General features: G+C 37.0%; 1 protein-coding gene across 1 annotated transcript in view; it reads right to left on the bottom strand.

The window, feature by feature from the left end:
• Positions 1–298: 298 nt before the first annotated feature.
• Positions 299–20052, bottom strand: part of LOC104521257 (fibrillin-2-like) — a gene marked incomplete at both ends in the record, with an annotated part of 28848 nt that continues 9094 nt past the window's right edge. Inside the window, 6 exons of the mRNA XM_010163198.1 lie at positions 299–424; positions 3317–3442; positions 15034–15156; positions 16241–16363; positions 17034–17159; positions 17715–17834. Coding sequence (XP_010161500.1) covers positions 299–424; positions 3317–3442; positions 15034–15156; positions 16241–16363; positions 17034–17159; positions 17715–17834 — 744 coding nt within the window. The remainder of the gene's footprint in view (positions 425–3316; positions 3443–15033; positions 15157–16240; positions 16364–17033; positions 17160–17714; positions 17835–20052) is intronic.

Here is a 20052-nt window from a genome sequence, read left to right on the forward strand (position 1 = left end):
GTCCCTGCTAAAAGATCAAAGGCAAGCATATATTCCCTTTTATTCAAGCTTAGAAATGTTTTATATAAGGAAAGGAAAATATTTTCATATATGAATGACCTGATTACCTCAAAAGAAACTAAATTAAAAGATCCAATATACTAAAAAAAATACTGCATAGAAATTACAAGAGGAATGCAATTATTTATGCAATATCTTGGTTCTGTCTTTTCCCTTGGTATTTGTCACCAGTCTGAATCTTTTAGCTTTAATGTTCTATAATAAGGAATAAAATTCACACAGCTTGCAGATTTTTTACCTTCACATGTGTCTGTCTCAGTGCTGAACACATAACCCTTTGGACAAGTGCAGCTGTAACTCCCAGGAGTGTTTCGACAGAGTCCGTTATCACACAGCAGCCCATTCACTGAACATTCATCAATGTCTGCAAAAAGACGAGTTAGATACACCAGTGAGTGCAGATGCCTTGACACACCTTCACCTCCACAAATCGCTCCTGTTGCTTCCTACAGCAACAAATAGGTTGCTGGATATGCACTTTTCTACAACAGTGACTTTGCAAGGAAAAATGTTAATTCTCTTTCAAAAGTTTAATTAATTTTCATATTCTGTTACAAAAAATGATGTTGTGCTTTTAAAGTTTTTAATTAGCAAGTCTAAAAACCGTTCATGGTTAGTACTAAAATAATAATTATGTTCTCCTGGAATGACTTTGGGATCTTTGTCAATTATATGACTATATCACAAAGGTCTATTTGCTTTGAAATCAGCATTTTATTTTAATTTTTTTTAACACACAAATAAAGATGTGTTAGATTGCTGTCCAAATCCTGTTTTATGGGCAAAAATTGAATTTGTTATCCATGAAACAAATTATGTGCACTAAAATCTAAACTGTACAGTTCATGTATGACAGACATCTCAAGAGTACACATATGTACCTCCCCTCCAGAGGTATATTGTACTAAAAAAACCCCTTATAATTAACACCAGGATATCAAGCACACTGAACAGGAAAAACCCATAAATTAACATCACTTCCTCAACTCCTCTTATATTGACTCCAAATAATGCTAATTTTAAGCTACGTTCCCTTAATGCCCATCACATGTCACAAATACTAAAGTTTATAGAAGAATACTGACAGGATAAGCCATGATAAACATGTCACTTTATTCTGCTTCAGGGTATCTCTATATTTTGACTTCTGGATTTCCGAAACTTAACACTGCAACTGAAATCTTAAATCAGCTAGATTTTTTAGAGACTTTAAAAATAAAGAATAAAACAAAGAATGCAATATAATTACATTTGGAGGCTTTTGGTTTCCCGACTACATTAAATTTTGCAAGCTATGCTTATAAATTCCTTCAGGATTCAGACAATAAAGTCTAAATTTCTCCAGATGATGAATCTAAGATTTAAGTTTGGCAGCTGTAAAGAAGCTCTTCTAAACTAACCTGTTCTTAATCTAACTTAATCTGATTTTACCTAAGTAAAGGAGGATGGATTTGGAATTTGACATTTTCAAGAGTAATAGAGTTTTATTTGGAGCTTGTCACACAATTCTTCAACCCCACCTAGCAGTGTTATGAACGTATTATTTCTTTAGAATCTCACAGAATAACTTCAGATTTGGACCGTAACCTATTGTTATACACACTATAAAAACACAGAACAATATAGCTCATGCTCTAAAAACTCTTACAGCTGAAAAAAATACTGTGTGCATTCTACATGATGATGATTTATTTCCTGGCAGCTCATAATCTGTATCATTAATTAAAACATTTAAATCCTTTATTTGAGTGTTCACGATTAAATTCTTTCATGCAAAAATTCTCCTAAGAATAAATGCATTCTCACAGTCAGTATACTGTATTTTTATTTAAGTAATTAAACAGACATATACCTATAGTAACACTTATATAATCCCAAGTGTAACTAGATAAATAAAATCCCTTGCCATAAAATCCATTTGGAAAAGGAATATTATGGGACATATTTTAAAAAAACACTGACAGTTTTCTGCAGCAGTGCCTTTCCTGCCAAAAGGTCATATTTAAGGCCTTTATGAAGTAACTAGCTGTAAAATTCCTTAAGTCAAGCAGATGAAAAGAAACACTTTTATTTCTTTGTGTTTACTTTGCATCACTAGGTAGGAATGTTTGGTATTAAAATTATATCACAGTTTAGTTCACAGGTTTTCCCTACCAAAAATGGTGAGGTTTTGTTGACCACAAATACCAGTGATAGGTCAGTAAACCTTTAAGTGTAAGGAGCAATAATTCCTCAAAACAAACACATCAGACAGTAGGATGATTTATAATTATTTCAGATAGATTTCCATTAGCTTTTAATACAAACAAACTTCAGTCTTCTATTTAAAATTACAGGACCATAACAGGACTGTAAGTGATACTATCATACAATTTACATGTGATATAAATACATTTTTTCTGGATGTAAGAATTCCCAAAATAAAAAAAATACTGAATTTCATGTATGACTGTTAATTAGACAGAGACTGAAATGCATAACATAGGTATCTTCTGTTGGGTATTCCTAAACACTTCCAAAAAATGTACCTAGATACTGCAACAACAGTCTGGTATAAACCTAAAACAAACTACAAATGACAGAAGTTTCTGAAGTGAAGCATTCCTTTATACTGGTGACCTGAAATTCCGAAGAACTAGCTGTTACACTTGAGCTCACTGTTCAGATATGATTTGTGAAATCCTAAGAGAGGGTTGTAGCTTCCCTCATGAGCTGAAGCTTTCAGAAATTAAGGGACTAAGCATGCAGCAATCCATTCTTCTGTACTTGTGTAACTCAGGTACCTCAAGAATTATTGCATACTGCAAAGACTGTGTGCCCAGGTCACCATTTATCATTCATTACGATAATGACAGACACCTGTTACATTTTATTATGCAAAATTGTGACCTTCAGCTCTTGACAAATTATCATCCAGCCTTGAAAGGGACACATTTTAAGTGGCCTTGACAAACCTTATACATATAATATAACACAAACTGATCCATGCTTTTGAGAAAATTAATTCCTAACCTGTAATGATACCTCTTGCTTACATTTCCCAAACAGTAATACCCCTCTGCCAAATGACAGAAAAATACACCAGTAAGAATATTAGCTATGCAGTGACTAAGAAAAGCAGTTTAATTAGATATTTTTTGCATTTTCATTGTAGCTTTAAGCAGCAGATGTCTTGCAACCTAAATTCTGACAATTCAAATTAGCATCAATATAGTGATGAATTATTCAACAATAATAAAATAATTGAGCAACTTACCCACACAATTCCTTCCAGAAGGATCAGGCTCATAGCCACTGTTACAGTTACAACGATAGCTGCCACGTAAGTTTTCACAAATTCCATTGGAGCAAATATCAGGATCCAATGCACACTCATTAATATCTGTATTAACACAACACAGAAGATAACCAGATACTGAAATATATGACAAACCTGATCTTGTGATAGATGTGGACAACATCAGATTCACAAGACTCCGGGGTCGTCATTCATAGAGTATATAGCAAGGGCACAGCAAGAAGGCTGAAAGATGTGATTATTCCCCTCTACCAGACACTACTGAGGCCAAACCTGGAATACTGTGTCCAGTTTTGGGGCACTTCATGACCTTCACGTGGCCCCACTCCTCAAGCCTGTCAACGCCCCTCTGGATGGTATCTCTCGCCTCTAGCGAATTAATTGCACCACTCATCTGGAAACTCGCTGAGGGTGCACTCAATCCTAACACCTATGTCACTGAAGAAGACATTAAACAGTATTCGTCCTAGTATGGACCCTTGAGGTACACCACTTGTTACTGCTTTCCTTTTGGACATTGAGTTGCTGACCATAACTCTCTCCACACAACCATCCAGCCAATCCCTTATCTAACAGTCCATCCATCAAACCCATCTATCTCCAATTTAGTGGAGAAAGAAGAATGTAGTGGGGGAACTGTATTAAGGGCCTTACAGAAGTCAAGGTAGATGATATATGTAGCTCTTCTCTTGTCCACTGGTGCATTCACTAGATTCTAATACTTCTAGATTAGTCAGGCATGATGTGCCCTTGGTGAAGCCATGTTGGCTCTCTCTCATCACCTCTGTCTTCCAAGTTTTGACATAACCTCCACAAGGATCTGCTCCATGATCTTACTGTGCACTGAGGTGAGGGTGACTGGTCAGTAGTTCCCAGGGTCCTCCTTCTTACCCTTTTTTAAAAATGGGTGTGATATACCCTTTCCTGCACTCACTGAGGACTTTGCCCGATTGACATTTTTCAAATATCATGGAGAGTGGTTTAACAACTACGTCAGCCAGTTCCCTCAGGACCCTGGGGTGTATCTTGTCAGGTCTCACGGACTTGTGTATGCTAAGGTTCCTTGAGTGCTCTGGAACCCGATCTTCTCCTATGATGCAGGGACTCTATTCCCCCAATCCCTGCCTTGATGTTCAGAGACTTGAGAGATACTGGAAGAGCAATTACCAGTGTAAACTCAGGCAAAAAACTTGTTGAGTACCCCAGCTTTCTACATGTTGGTTGTCACTAATTCTCCTGCCTTATTTATTGTGTTTGTGTGTTCTGCATACATTTTCTTGTAATCTTCCTTTTCTGACCAATGTACTTGTAGAAGTCTTCCATATTGTTCGCATTCCTTGTCAAATGCAGCTCCAGCTGTGCCCTAGCTTTCCTGATCCCATGCCTGCACATCTAGGCAGCATCTGTGTATTCTTTCCAGGACACGTGTCCCTGGTTACAATGCCTATGAATTTCCTTCTCACACTTTAGTTTGACCAGCAGGTCCTTACTCAGCCATGCTGATCTCCTGCCTTCCTTGCCTGTTTCTTACATGTGGAAATCAAGAGTTCTTGTGATCTAAGAAAAATGTCCTTAAAGAGCTGCCAGCTCTGTTCTGCTCTGTCCCTGAGGGCAGTTTCCCAGGGACCCTATCCACTAATTCCTTATACAACTGAAAGTTCACCCTCCTAAAATTCAGGGTCTTGGCCTTACTCTCCACCTGGCCCATATCTGTCAAGATCATGAGTTCCACCAGGCCATGATCACTGCAGCCCAGGCTGCCATCAGTGTTGACCTTACTAATTAGTTCATCTGTTTTGGTAAACAACGGGTCCAGTAAAGCTTCTCCTCTGGTTAGGCTGTCTATCACCTGGATTAAGAAATTATCCTCAGTGTACTCCAAGATTCTCCTGGACTACATACAGCCTGCTGTGCTGCTTTTCCAGGAGATGTCAGGGTGACTGAAGTTGCCTAGCAGGATCAGTGTCTGAGTTATGAGAAGAGGCTGAAGGAACTGGACTTGCTTAGCCAGCAAGAGGGAAGATGACAGGGACATCTAATAGCAGTTCTCTGATCTTAATAGACGGTTAGAAAGAAGATGGAGTTAGACTCTTCTTTGAGGTACACGACAGGGTAAGAGACAACAGTTACAAGTTACAACAGGGGAAATTTTAACTGAACAGCAGGAAAACAATTCTTCCCCATGAGAGTGGTTAAGCACTAGAGCAAGCTGCCCAGAGAGGCTATGGGAACCCCGTCCTTGGGGATTTTCCAAACTCTACTGGGAAAGGCCCTGAGAAACCTGATTCAACTTTGTAGTTGTCCTGGCTCTGAGCAGAAGGTTAGGTTGGATGATGTCCAGATATCCTTTCTAACCTTAATCAATAGGGAACGATGTGCTTGTAAGAACACCTTGATGCAAAATATCTAGCCTGTGCACTCAGTGCCTGTGGTCTAAGGATCTAGGTAAGAAGTTATAAATTATTAGGTGACACAAATACTTTTCCTAATACAGGACTAACGCATAGGTCAATACCACAGCATACTCAGTCTTACAGAAATTATAGCACTTTTTTGATATTTAATTTTTTTCTCAGATTGACAAAATAGGATGATGAATGAGACACATTCCCTGAGTTTAGAGTCCCATATAGAGTTTCTGCTGTAGTTGGAAAATTCCAAAATATTCACATGAACTATAAGAGCAGGAACAGGCTAGTTTTAATACTTCTTCCCTCTGAGGAAAAAAAGGTTTTTCAATATTATTTCTTTCCATACGGTAAGCCCATTACTTTCAATAGTTCCCTTTCCAAATCCTGGAAAGAACAGCAGGGGTATTGGCCTAGCTGTGACTTCATAAAAACCTTGTTTTATACTTGTACTGCTCATTTTTTTCTAAAGAACATTTCCTCTTTAATCATAGTGCAGTTTAGATCATTATTTACTTATACTCAGATACACATTTGGAACAACCATGCTATCCCTGGATTACACTCAAAGCTATGAGACATCTTAAAATTTCATAGGAAAATATGAATTAGCATAATATTTCAGCTTTATGTATTTTTTTGAGTAAAAAGTAGTTTAGCAAACTTGTTTGTATCTTGGGGACAAGGCATGCAATTTCACGACTCTCTCTCCCCTTATCAAATCAATTATTTCAGACGGCCCAGCTCTTCCTGTTGCTTTTTATATTAAACCAGACTGCAAAATTTCTGTCCTCACCTATGTCCAGATTTCTCTCAAATGAAGACATGAAGCTTTTGCATTTGTTAATCACAAGCTGAATGAAAAGAGTAAGCATGTGGTGATGGACTGCAGTCTAAGCTATGCGTCAACTAAAAGATAAAAAAAATCTCTATGACAAGAGCTTCACTGATAAATTGTAATCCCACTCTTGATAATGAGAATGTGAGGAACACAACAGAATTTTTATTAGGCATCAGTATTCCTCTCCTTTAGGAAAAGAAATTGTCAAAGTCCCTTGGTATAAGCAGTGGTCAGAGTAGCAGCAAGAAAATTGTCTGCAAGGTCACTGCACAAGATGTAAGGAAAATACCAGGGTTTTCTTTAGAAACCTAAACAAAAAGGAATTTTAGTTGACACATGAACTCCTGAGAGATTATAGTCTTTACCATGCAGTTGGTAGAGACCGTAACTGGTCTTATGTCTGTGGTGAGAAATTGTATTTTGCATGTATCCAACATATAACCTCCCTACTAGACTACATGTAAATTCTTATGGTAGGATGCTGTTTGTACCATAATAATATTATGGTACACTGCCATTATTTCTCCATGAAATTTTGAGATTCTACAAATGGACCTTATATAATTCTCTGAAAAGAAAAGTCAGAGAATTTACAAACTCCATGGATTTCAAATTACTTGTAAGTTTGGCAACATGTTAAGCAATGAGGTCATAGACAAGAAAAAAATATGTATCTACACTTACAGTACTGAACAGAAACAGTATTTCTTTTATTATAGTACTATTTTTAAAAGTTATGTAGGCAGTTAGCAAGTCTAATGATCAAAGGGTCTCATTCTGTTCCTGCTGTACTGAGCATGACCTTTAATGCTGACAAGGATAAAAGTTATAGAAATTAAATGCCTGGAAATATTAAATGTACCGTATCTGGTTTAATTTGGTTGCAACTTCACTAACTCATCAGGGAACCATCTTGCAACAAATCACAATATTGTGTTCCACCATTCCTTCTTCAACCCACTCTACTTATTTGCCAGCTGCAGAACACATCGCCCCTACTTCAGGCCTGGGTCAGCTATTATTTTTAAAATCCCTCTCTCTGTGGTGCTAGAAAAAGGAGCTGGAGCTTTACAGTTCCCAGTACAAAAGCAAGTGCTCACTTTTAGGACTTCTTTTAGGAGGAACTTTTTTAGTAAGGTCCCTTCCAACTCTAACTCACCAGAGAAATGATCCCTCCATGGAAAAAGTCCATGTAGTGAACACTGGATCTGGAGTGAAAAACTGTTCTATTACTATCCCAGCTGACTGAAAATCAACTCCAAATGCAAATAGCTCCTGTCATTCCCCAAATTACAGAGAAATATCTTACACCTATTCTAAAAAAATAAATTATAGGCCAAATTTTTTAAATGGATGACTTTTTTTTATTGTCAAGGTCAGGCAAAATCCAATGCTGTAGAGATTTAATTCTTTACAATTACAATGCCTTTTCTTTAAACAACATTTAATTATTGTACTTCAATAATGAAAATACTAAAATCAACATATTAATCTTGAGGAAAAAAACTCTACCCTAGTATGTTAAAGAAAAATATAATTCTGAGTATATATATATTTTTTTTTTTTAAACTGTGAATCATATACATTAAAGAAAATGTGCAACATACCTCGCCCATCCACAGTAATACCTATTCCACTGCTACACAGGCCATGGAATTCAGCTACTCAATTGAAGTAAGAGATGTTGGGGAAAAAAGAAAACGTTATTTCCAGTGTTTCACCTTATTTAATCCTAAAACAAATTCACCTGGTCTTTTTTCAAAATATTTTTTCTACAATGTAACTAATGAAATGCCAATGTTCACATGAAATAACTATCTATAGATAATACAGCTAAATACATCAAGCAGCGGTCCACCCTGAACTTTCACATTTATACAAAAATTAAATTTTATATCCAGAACTAAATGCTCAAGTGATTTCATTATAGTCTTGACAGAACTGTCTCCTTAAGTTACTGCCTTCAACCATAACACCAGTTCTACTTCGTTTCTTCTAAATAGTTTTCTGCTATCTCAGAAAATGACTCTGATTGGAAATACTGTCCATGATACATCATCTCAGTTCTATATTCAAGAGGCTTTTTTTTGTGAATCCCCAGGTTTATTTGGAGAACTGAATCTTATTACGAAATACAGATTTCTAAAATTAATATGGACTGCTTTTTTAAACTGGATTGATTTGACTAGGAAATTTACAGATTCAACAAAGAACTCTGCTGCTTATTCTCTTTAAAGTATTATTACTTATAGCCAACACTTAATTCAGGGACCCAGCTTCATCCATAACATATTCACATCCTTCACCTTGAATTTCGTCACAGTCTGGCCAGCTCTGGAACTAGGTTCACCTCAAAAGTTACAATACATAAAACCACAAATAGTCAACATAAAATATCAGAGAATTTTTTGTTAAAGGAGAAACCATTTTCAAAATCAGTGTACAGTTCCATTAAGTACCCTATGCACTTCTCTTTCAGGCATGAAATAAATGAACAACCTGATCTGAATTAGAGTTTTTTTTTAAATTGGTATGTTCACTGTAGTATTCAAAGAAACACAAAAGTTCACCTGAGTTTTTAGCAGGGCAGGGGTGGCATGGCTCTCCAAAACCATAGTCGGGATTGGCACAGCAACATTCAGACTTTGTCACAGCACCAGGGAAAGGACGGGCACATGCTCCTTTTTTGATGCCTCCATAGCATGTGCTACGCATATGAGTATCTATGAAAGGGCAAGCAAATAAATAATTTATTTCTTTAGGCTCAGTGAAATGCATGCATACTATCCCAAAGAGACCTAAAAAAAAACCTTGTTCAACAAAATGGTTACATTGGCTACATCTGCACTGCTCTTCTACAATAATCCTGATGGCATCAAGGCCAATTCTCAAAATGGTTAGCTCCCAGAGCTCTCTCCAGAGTACTTTAGAGCCACCTAAACTAGCATGTTGTGGGCAAATTTAAAAGCATTCCATAGGACCCAGCAAAGATGACCCACACACCAGAGCAGCCTTGTAAATCCATCCACACATGTCTCAGTAAGAAACACAGAATGGCTTGAATCAGCATGTGGTGACTAATTTTTCCCTTTGAGAAGTACTGCACCCATAACTCGGACACAAAGATCTCTTATTTACTTCCAAAATGGTTCCTCATGTAGGATAACTCACAGCACCCCAGGGCTGGTAATATGGGAGGCTACCTATTTCCAAAAGGAGGAGCACAGCTTCCTACTGTATTTACAAATTCTGAACAGAAATGAAATTTCAGCAGATTGTTTAGACCAGTATTTACGTGACTTGGCTATCTTAATAGGTTTATACGTAAACTGGCACCAGTGCTGTATTAGGGTCAGGATATCAAAGAGGTCCTAATACCTAGCTAGCAACAGCAATTTAGCAATTCTTACACACAACTAGGTAGTGGGGAGAGCAGCACTACTGCCTCAAGTATAAGAAATTTCTGGAGGTTTGTGATTGAAAAGCTGCTATGGAAACTACAGTGCCATCCCTGCGTATAGGGCTGGAAATGATGGCCAGGACAAATCACTTATTACACAAAGAAAACTACTACCTGGAAGGTCTCCAACCTCGAAAATCATGCTAAAGAAAGACATCAGAAAAATTATACAGGACAGCCACACAGCTGTAGGACTCACCATGTGCATACTGCCAATCTTGCAGCTGATTTAGCCATATAAATCAATTTGACTGACATGACCAGTAGTAAGATGCATCTTCCAAGGCATGCCTTCAGGCCTACCTTTGCAGTTATAATTATCTGCTATACTTACCCAAGAACTATGAGAATGTCTCTTGAACTGCTTTTTTTATGCTTTGGCTTGGGTTTTGTTGTTGTTTTGTTTGTTTGGTCATTCCAGGGTTAGATGTCTTTTGCATATTTGCTTACAGGAAAATACTGGAGGATCTTCTAACAAGGATGTGAGTGGAGAGTCCACCTAAATGTGTGGTTAAGAACTGTAGGACACAGATGGAGTAAACAGCCTTTAGAGAAGCCAAACTTCTATACTTCTATGGACACTTGTTGGAGCAATAGAAATATCCTTTGTTTCAGGTATCTTTATGGACCAAATCAGAACATGGCAGTAATTTCTGCTCTTTGTCAATCTGCCAGTAAAACTACTATACATTGTGTCCTGGACATGACCCTAAGTGCACTCAGAAACTGAGTAGGGTCTAAGGGAATCCAGACAGCTACCTACTTAAAAGATGACCTAAAAACAACAAAGAAAAGTTGCATGAAAAATCTTTCAGTGGATGTTGGCATATCCTGTGCCAATCCAAGTAAGAACTGGCAATTCTTTCTGTGTTCTGCCTGCTCTTTGAGTGTTTTAATCTGGCTCCTATAAAACAGGATTGCCTGTACATAAATGTTTTCTTTTGCGTTTGGTATCCCATGGAACAGACAGTTCTGGAGCACAGTTAAATGTCGCCCAGATTTCAGGGCTTGTACCTTGCCAAGAGTCTAGGTGAAGCCAGTACATTTTGCTTGCACTTCACAGCAGGAGAAGATTACTGTGCTTGACAACAATCAAGAATTTTACACAAGAAATGTCTATTCATGTACTCTGCAAAATAATTAGTTGTATCACTCCCTTTACCTCTAACAAATCCAGGTGCCACTCTGCCATGCTCTGCCATGAATAAAGGGGCTTCAATCATTCTCTTCACAGAAGAGAAAGTTTCCCCCTAGTTCTCTGTCTTGGAGAGAATGGAAAAGCAATTCAAGGGAAGGAAATGGTACTGAGGAAAACTGCAGGGGAAGAAAAGATTATAAAATGTAAAAAAGGTCTTAGAAGATGTGAAATGTAGGAAGCAGCCAGTGGAAGCTACACATGTACTGAGCAATTGCTCTGTATAAGAAGAGAACATGTGCTTTTCCACATGAACCAATGTTTTTTAAAGAGGAAGCACAGAGAATTTGGGGAGGGTTACCTAACTAGTTATAGGAAAGCAGTCTTATCTACACAGTGACTCACAAAGCCTGTGCAGGATGAAGAACCAAGGTGGCTCCTCCAGATCCAAAATAGCAACCAATCATATGACAGGGAGAATGACTTCCCTGGGCTGTGCTTCCCACACTGATAGCACGGATGAGAAAGATGGGCACTACTTTGTCCATGGCTTAGTTGCTGTACACACCTCACCAAGCTCAGGTGTGAGCAAGCTCAGGTTCCCTATGTCACCACAGTTCTGAGCATGCACCTTACTGATGAACCCACACTGCTCCCCATGTGTCATTTGATCAGCCTTTGGCTACTAATTTCAGAACACTGCAGAACTTATTTTATGCCCTGGATAAGAGTTTAACATCGGTGCTGCTGTAATCGTACCTGTTTATGGGAAACCACTGTTTCCCTGAGAACAGCATTTCTAGACTCTTAAATTTTGTGGTGTAGCACTTCAACATCTGCAAATGTTATCACCACACTTGTGGTCAAGGTCAGTGGACCTGTGGTTGATGTGTTCTCAGTGAAAGTCTCTGCAACCATCCAAGTGCCTGAGAAGGTCAGATCATACAATGCTTATGACAAGCACTTTAAGGTATGGTTCTGCAAAACAACCAGGGCAAAATAAAAAATAGCTATTTTGTCCTGGATGGCTACAGCTTTGGGCAGAGATCTGAACTGACTGAATTATAATTAAAAGTGTTTCAGCAGAGAATGACGAACATTGTACAAAGCTATAGCCATGGCTCAGAATAAGTTCTGAGCTGAAACACAAACACACACACAGAGCCAGCTGAGGTATCTGAGCATGGAGCTGCAGTTAGAAGTATAGCCAAACCTGAAATGCCTGCAAATACTATTTTGACTCTAAGCATTTATCTAACTGTTCCTTTTCCAAGCATTTGTTCCCCCTTGCTTTATTTTTTTTTCCAAACTTGTATAACATTTTGTGATTGACTTTTCCATACTTATTAATACTAATTAAAAAAGCAATTTATTCTATTAATAGTCTCATCAGAACCAACAGCACTTTTCAGAAGTGAAATACAGCTTGAAGTAAGAGTTAGAGAATTGGACTGTAGGCTCTATGATTTTATATTTTTGCTAGCTGCCTAGCACAGTTGTGGGAATACAAAAGTACAAAAAAGGAAGCCCCATGTAACATTAACTTTCAGACTGCAAATACTTTTCTAGCAGCCAGAATGTCTGAAAAGTATTATTTAGTTCATGTAATATATGGGACACAATAGCTAGACAGCAAATTCTTTTAGTTAACACAGCATATGTATGCATATATACACACACACACACACATATATATAAATATAAAATTTTGAACAGCAGATTGGCTCAGAAATTCTGTTCTAAAGGTCACACATGAGGATATCTTTGTTACATGATACTTGAAATTTCCTATGTTACTTTATGCCTGCAATAACTACATCATCTTTTTAAAATGAATTTTCCAAATAAATCGTGATTCTACCTTACAATTTTTGTCATATTAAGTACATTTCCTGATGAAAATTTAAGTATTTATGGTAAGCCTTAAAGCTATGTGACATGTGGAGCTGAACATTTTCAAATATAAAATAGTGTTCACAGCTGATGGCTAACTTGTGAAGCCTTTAGCTGCTAGGACTATGGTAGCATTAGGTAAATGAAAGCACAGAAAATTGAGCACTGCATTGATTCTTTGCAGCTGTATCACTGACAGGGGTAAAGATGAGGCCAACTTGGACCACAAAAACAGTACTGAACAGCTTGTACTCAAATATGTTTTTGCTGCTGTGCCACTAAGCAGTGACATTTCTACACTAAAAACAGTATACCAAGCCTTTTCTCATTGTTTTATCTTTTCATTGCTTTTCTCCAGATGTTTAATCAGAAGAAAACAACTTGGCTACTACATAGGAGAGAACAAACTTTGCTTTTGTTTGAAAAAATCTCATTTATTTAAAAAAACAAATATCTGGGTTTCAACTGAGAGACTGAGAAGGTGTTTTGGCTTTTTATCAGTCTATTTTTTAAGCTGTTCTGAGGTTTTATCTTGCATCTTTTAAACTGATGTGGTAACAGAAAAGGCCAGCCTCTGCAGGCTTAAAAGGAATGCTTTCACTACATCTTATTTTAAAGAATTATGAACTTCTGCACAATTCAAAATTTTACTTTAAATGAATTAATAATAGCAATGCAAAGATGTAGTATCTCACATCCCTTTGGTGCGAGATAACATCCAAACACTGTGATGAAGTCTGTCTTTCCTTTATCTGGACACGTGCAGATAAGACATACATGCATCCATCAGCAGTAACAGTCACAGCACTGATTAATATACAGGACTATTGCAGAACTAAGCCAATGGCTTCCTCTCTGCCTTTACTGCTTCATGAACCTGTCAAACATCATAACATAGTCAGCTGGCCTGATCTAATACCAGCTCCAACGGCAGACCAGGAACCAGCAGCATCTAACACACAAGGCCACATACCAAAAGCAAAGTTAATGTGTTGTGATGCAACCAGAAGCGGCTTTTCACTCCAGGGGGCCCCATTCCAGACACATTTGCCTGCTGGAGATTAAAGCCATGCCTATCCACTAACTGAGCCTTGGGTCACCAATATGCCTGATGGTAGATACATATATAAGCCAAGAGAGAAAAAACTTAGGGGATACAGCTGTTGTGACATGAAGAAGAAGGGAAAGATGATATCTTCTGTAAATTAAATTGGTTCAAGTAACGTTGCAGTATCACAGTCCCTAGTGCATGTAGTCCCATCACTCTCAGAAATTTTTGTAAAATGTATATTCCTCCCCACTCTCTTAATCAGTAATTAGATTATATGACAAAAGATTATTCATCAGCAGACTAGAAAAGGCATGCCTCAAAACCAAAAGAGATGCCAGGAAGAGTAAACATTGAAAGTTTATTTTATAGGAATAGCTGGTAAACAAGAGGCGGTGCCACTCCAATTATACAGAGGAATTTAAGCTTTTTGTCTTTTTACACTAGGTTTATGGGATAACATAATGCACGATGTCCTAATAATTCTTAATAATGATATTTGAGTTCACAGAAACAACTCTATCTAGTTTTCACCACTTCTCCTGCTAAGGCTTTTTCTTCTTTAATACTACAGTATAGAGAGAATAAAATGTTTTCAGATTAGAGAAAGAAATGAAACGGAGAGTGCAAAAATATAAGTTTCACAACCAAGATATGTACCTGTTTTAGTGATATGAAGTGGAAGATGCACAATTTAATTTAGATATGAATATACATATGTATACACACAGACGCACATACATGAACACAAACACATAGAGAACAAAAGACAAATACTCCAAATTTATCCTAGGACAGATCCTCTGTGTTTCGATGTCAACATTATCTAGAAGGATGTAACCTGATAATTCCACTTGCTTTTCAATGAAAAAAACCAAAACCTCACTTACCTACACACACACGACCATCAACTCCAACAGCCAAGCCAGGTGGACACTCACACTGAAAGGATCCTTCAGTATTTATGCAATGACCATTCATGCAAATTCCTGATGTCTGACATTCATCAATATCTATCAGGAGGGAACACAATTCAACAATCTATTCACTGTTTTTAAGCAAGATTACAACTAATACTTCTAGAGTATTACCAAATGACTTTATATAGCAGATGAATTTTCAACATATGCTGCTTTTGTTTCTAAGAAAAATCTCATCTTGGAATTATATAAATAATCAAATTCCAGTTGTACATTAAAAAAACCAATCAAACAAAAACCAAGGAAAAAGCCTCTGAAAAACTGTATGATTCGAAGCACTTCAGAGACTACATTAAGCAAAATTAATGATAAATTTTCCCCTTTGTCCATCCCATGATAGTGTATCTTTGCTTTAAAGTGTGGTTAGGGAAGCACTCATCATATCCATATGATGGCAAATTTTAATTTCAAATAACTTTTCAGTGGTCATTAATTTCTATCCAAGTCAACAGCCCAGCTGTATGTACTTTAAGAAAACCAGAGTTAATAGAAAGGGTTCAACTTCAAAGCAGAAACCTAAGAATTTAGATGATTTTGCACTTACTAGAAGTGACTCAAACCCAAATCTACTTCTACTGGCAGCCAACAGGTATCTTCCATTAGTTTACTTAAACTGAAGCTACACTCTCTACTGTCAAAATGTTTAATATAAGTTTTCAATGACCTCACTTTAAAAAGTTTGTAATGCTATGTGGCAATGTCTTAAGTGTTATGCACTCTGAATTGTCAGAATAATGATGTGGAAAACATCTTGTATGTGTTCATCAATGTAAAATCTTTTAAATCTTTAAAATTTCCCATATTGCTGCTCACTTTACCACTTCATGAAGGGCTTGCATATTTTGCTGCATTTACAACGCTCCAAGACTTTTCAAAAGCTAATTTATCATCTGTTGTAGTTTTCACAATATTATTAAATAATTCAGTTATTTGCTTCTGTAAGTCAGACCTACTTCTATTCCAGGCAGCTCAAGAAATCTACTCTAATGAGTTAGTAAGGTATTAGTATGATATTAAATCCATGTCACAGGATTGCCATTCTTGCATGAATGAATGGACCAGAAAAGCCATTTTCAATCAAGATTGTCTTAGTGTGTTACCCCTTAGTTCTACATACCAGTACAGTAACGTCCGTTTGGAGACAGAATAAATCCTGGTTTGCAGATGCATTTGAAACTCCCATCTTCATTTATGCACATCCCATTTAAACACATGTTCGTAGTGGTACACTCATCGTGGTCTGCAAAATATTGCAAAGAAAACTGCTTATATTTCCTCACCTTCCAGAAGATGACACAGCAAAAATAAATGATCAGGACTGATGTGACATATTCCTTCACTTGAAGATCAAATTCTACTCTTAACTCTGAAGAAGTATCTCAAGAGTTTTCACTCTACAGATAAACCAACATTTTTTTTTCCCTTTGTGATCAGTTACTTCACATGTTTCAGCAGACTGTGTATGGAAGAACAGGGTACATCTGTGTTTCTTGCATGGAAGGATAAAAAGCTTCAAACACCTGACAGTATTAAGAGCCTGTTGTTTATATAAGAAGGGTTTTTTTACATAGTACAGTCAAAATAAAAAAAAAAATTTCGGAAGTGCTGATATATGGAGCACTTGCTATGAAGCTTTAGGGAAAAATGTTATTCCTGGCACTGAGTTGCCTGGGACTCTTGAGGAGAGATGTAGCTTCAAAACCAAAAATTACCTCAAGTTTTCCTTGAAATCATGCAGTTCCATAAAATAACTATTTGAATGCAGGGACTATAAGTTCAGCTCAGGTCGTATATAAGGTCGTACCTTATTTAAAAAAAGGTAATCCTTAATGATCCTTAATTGTAGTATGAAGCAGAATTTCTAGAATCACTAAGCTAATGCCTGCCCCATTGTTTAGAAGTGTTCTTACCCACACAATTTTTTCCATCTGTAGTCAGTTCAAACCCAGCATTGCAAATACACTGGAAACTTCCATCAGTGTTTACACACCGGCCATTTTTACAAAGAACACCATTCTGGATGCACTCATCTATATCTAAGGAAAAAAAAAAAAATCAAACAAAGAAAGACTGCAAAATAAAAACTTATATAGTGACAATTATTGCTTTGATAAATACTGGCATGTTATTTAAATATTACTTAGAAAAAAATTCCAAAGATTATGAAGAATTTATTTTCATTGCATCAGAGATAGGAAAAATATTATTCTACAGGCTTGTAGAATAAATGCTACAATGCTACATTTTGTGATGCTCAGCAAATACTTTATGAATACTTTTAAAAACCTACTCAAACATTCACCTGTGTACATACATAAATATACATCTGTCATACTAACAGTTTATTTCCTTATTTTTTTGTAGAACTTCTGTCTGCGGAATTCCCTGGCCAAGTGACAGATATTCCAGAATAATGGATAGCAACAACAGAACAAATGGAATGGTAGCCTAGAACTAGAGCTCCAATTAGTGTAACAACTGTGGGGATGTAATGAAATTGCATCGCTAACTTTTTTTGAACTCCAATGGGATCTCACATAAGGTGTCAGAATATCTGCAACGTCAGTAGATGTGAAGCAAATTTTCTTTACCGATGCAAGCTTGCTTGGTAGGAGTCCTCTGGAAACCTGCATGGCACTTGCAGTAATAGGAACCAGGTGTGTTGACACATTCTCCATTAGAGCATGGGTTTGATGTGCATTCATCAACATCTGTTGGCAGCAGAGAGGAGTATTAATGACTTCACAATGTGTACAATTTTTTTCAAGTAGAAGTTTCTAAGATAAAAAGACAGTAGTGAACAGTCAAATGCTAAATACTAAAACTGATCCTTGGTGCAAAATCATTACTTCCCTAAAAAAATAGAGCTGTTTTTAGTCCAACCAGACAGACATTTTTAAGAAGTGAAATGCTACTACGTCATTTATATGTATCTGGAAAGACAGAAAAAAAAAAATATGTGTGAGGATTTTGAGACATGAGATCTGACAGTTGCCTAGTGAAACTGAACAACAGTTTATTCAACATAATTTCATTTAACTGAATGACCATCCATTTTTCTTAGGAATAAAACCACTACAAATCAAAATTGGCATTTTAAAACCAGAGCAAATAACGACATCCAAACCCCCTCCATTATATTACAGGTTTATTGAGAGGAGGGGCCACATACCAGCAGGAGGGAGTCTTAATGAGAACACAGTCTGTGCACATCTCAATTATTTATGCCCCATTGCACCCTCAACCCCAGTCTTTGCATTTGAATAATGCCAGACTTAATCCAGCCTTTCTCTGTAATGTACCTTACTCTCTTTTCCAAAGGTTTTTGGTATCTGAGTGCAACCAAACACACTCTGACCACCTTAAATCTTAGGTAACTGCTCAGAAATAAATCTCATTTGACACAGGGCTCTGAAACACTTTTCAAGAACCCTTCCCAGATTTGATGCCCAGTGGTTACCAGTGAGTCAGCTGTGTCTTTGGCCCAAACAACTATTTGGGTCAAATATTTGTTCAAATAACAACTATTCCCAGCTCTAAAACAACACTGATTGTTGCTTCCCATTATAGTCCTCTAAATCCTCCCAGGATCCTTGCCCTCTGAGATCCACGGAGCTGAGAGAGTGTATCTGTCCGGTCTGGCAGGTACGACTGCTGGCTCAGTCTCTACTGCAGCTACTAGAGGATGACCTGAGCTCTGCTACAGCTAAATTGTCAGGTTATAAACTGAATGTATTCCTTGATGAAATCCCCCTTTCTTCAACAATCACCTTTGCTAATTTGACTTTTTCCCCCCTTTAGCTATGCCCTCCATTTCACTCATACATCTGAAATTACTCATCTCTTAATTTAGGTAGGCTTTAACACCACAAAGCCAATGTTGATTTGTAGGGGTTCTGGTATCTGGCTGTAAGCTGCTGCAGGAAGTTGGGGCTAAGTAAAGCCCCTTCTGATTAATTCTCAGCAATGATGACTTTCCCACACATTTTTCACTGTATGCTACAAAAAATATCAGGAAAAACCCAGGGTAATTTTGCTGATCACTTCTACTCACCCTTTTTCAGGTCTAGTTCTAAAACTTAGTTTATTACATCTTGGAAATAATGGGATGCAATGAGAAATTAAATTTATAAGAACATCTATATGCTAAATGGATATGTAAGAGTGTTGTGCTATGAATTACTTGATTCTAAAAAATGGCAAAAGACAAGTTTTGTTCTAATTTAACCATAAACAAGACCATAAATTTCACAGGATTTACTGTGCTAATGCATACGCAGTTAAACCAAGAGCATCAATACACATATCAAAGAAATCTGGGTCTACCTAAATCACTGATTTAATGAGCTGGTTTACAGCACTCGGTGCCTAGATAAAATCAAACCGTTTGGATAAACAGTTAAATGAATGAAGCAAGATAAATAAAAAAGAAATTCAGAGAGTTAAATACAAGGAAGAAAACAGTAACTGTATCGTTATACTGCAGTAGACTTCTATGTAGTTACCATAATTTCCTGCTCTCATGCTTCTCCATGGTGCATACCTCTTTGGATATTCTTTCTCATGAGTGCTAGATCAGGTATTTTTTCCTCAGTGCTCAGTTAATACAGGGGGCCAAGAAGGATTGCACATAATTTCTTCAGTACAAAGTCCTCAGCTCCCAACAAAATGTCAAACTCTAAATCACATTTTCACGTGGATGTTTTGTAAAATGTCTTAATTCAAATTACTTTACTGTATATTTATCTCGCTTTACTATAGGGGAGGACAGAGGTAACTTATGAATACTAGATATGGCATTAATCTATTTTGTTTAGTTTTCCTACTGAGAATGACATTTATTATTTAATTATAGACTTCAACTTGCTTCATCTGTTAAAGAAAACACATTCATGCTAGAAATGGATCACACTGGAAATTAATTTATAA

Source organism: Antrostomus carolinensis, unplaced genomic scaffold (genome assembly GCF_000700745.2).
Source record: "Antrostomus carolinensis isolate BGI_N321 unplaced genomic scaffold, ASM70074v2 scaffold24162, whole genome shotgun sequence".
Taxonomy (NCBI): domain Eukaryota; kingdom Metazoa; phylum Chordata; class Aves; order Caprimulgiformes; family Caprimulgidae; genus Antrostomus; species Antrostomus carolinensis.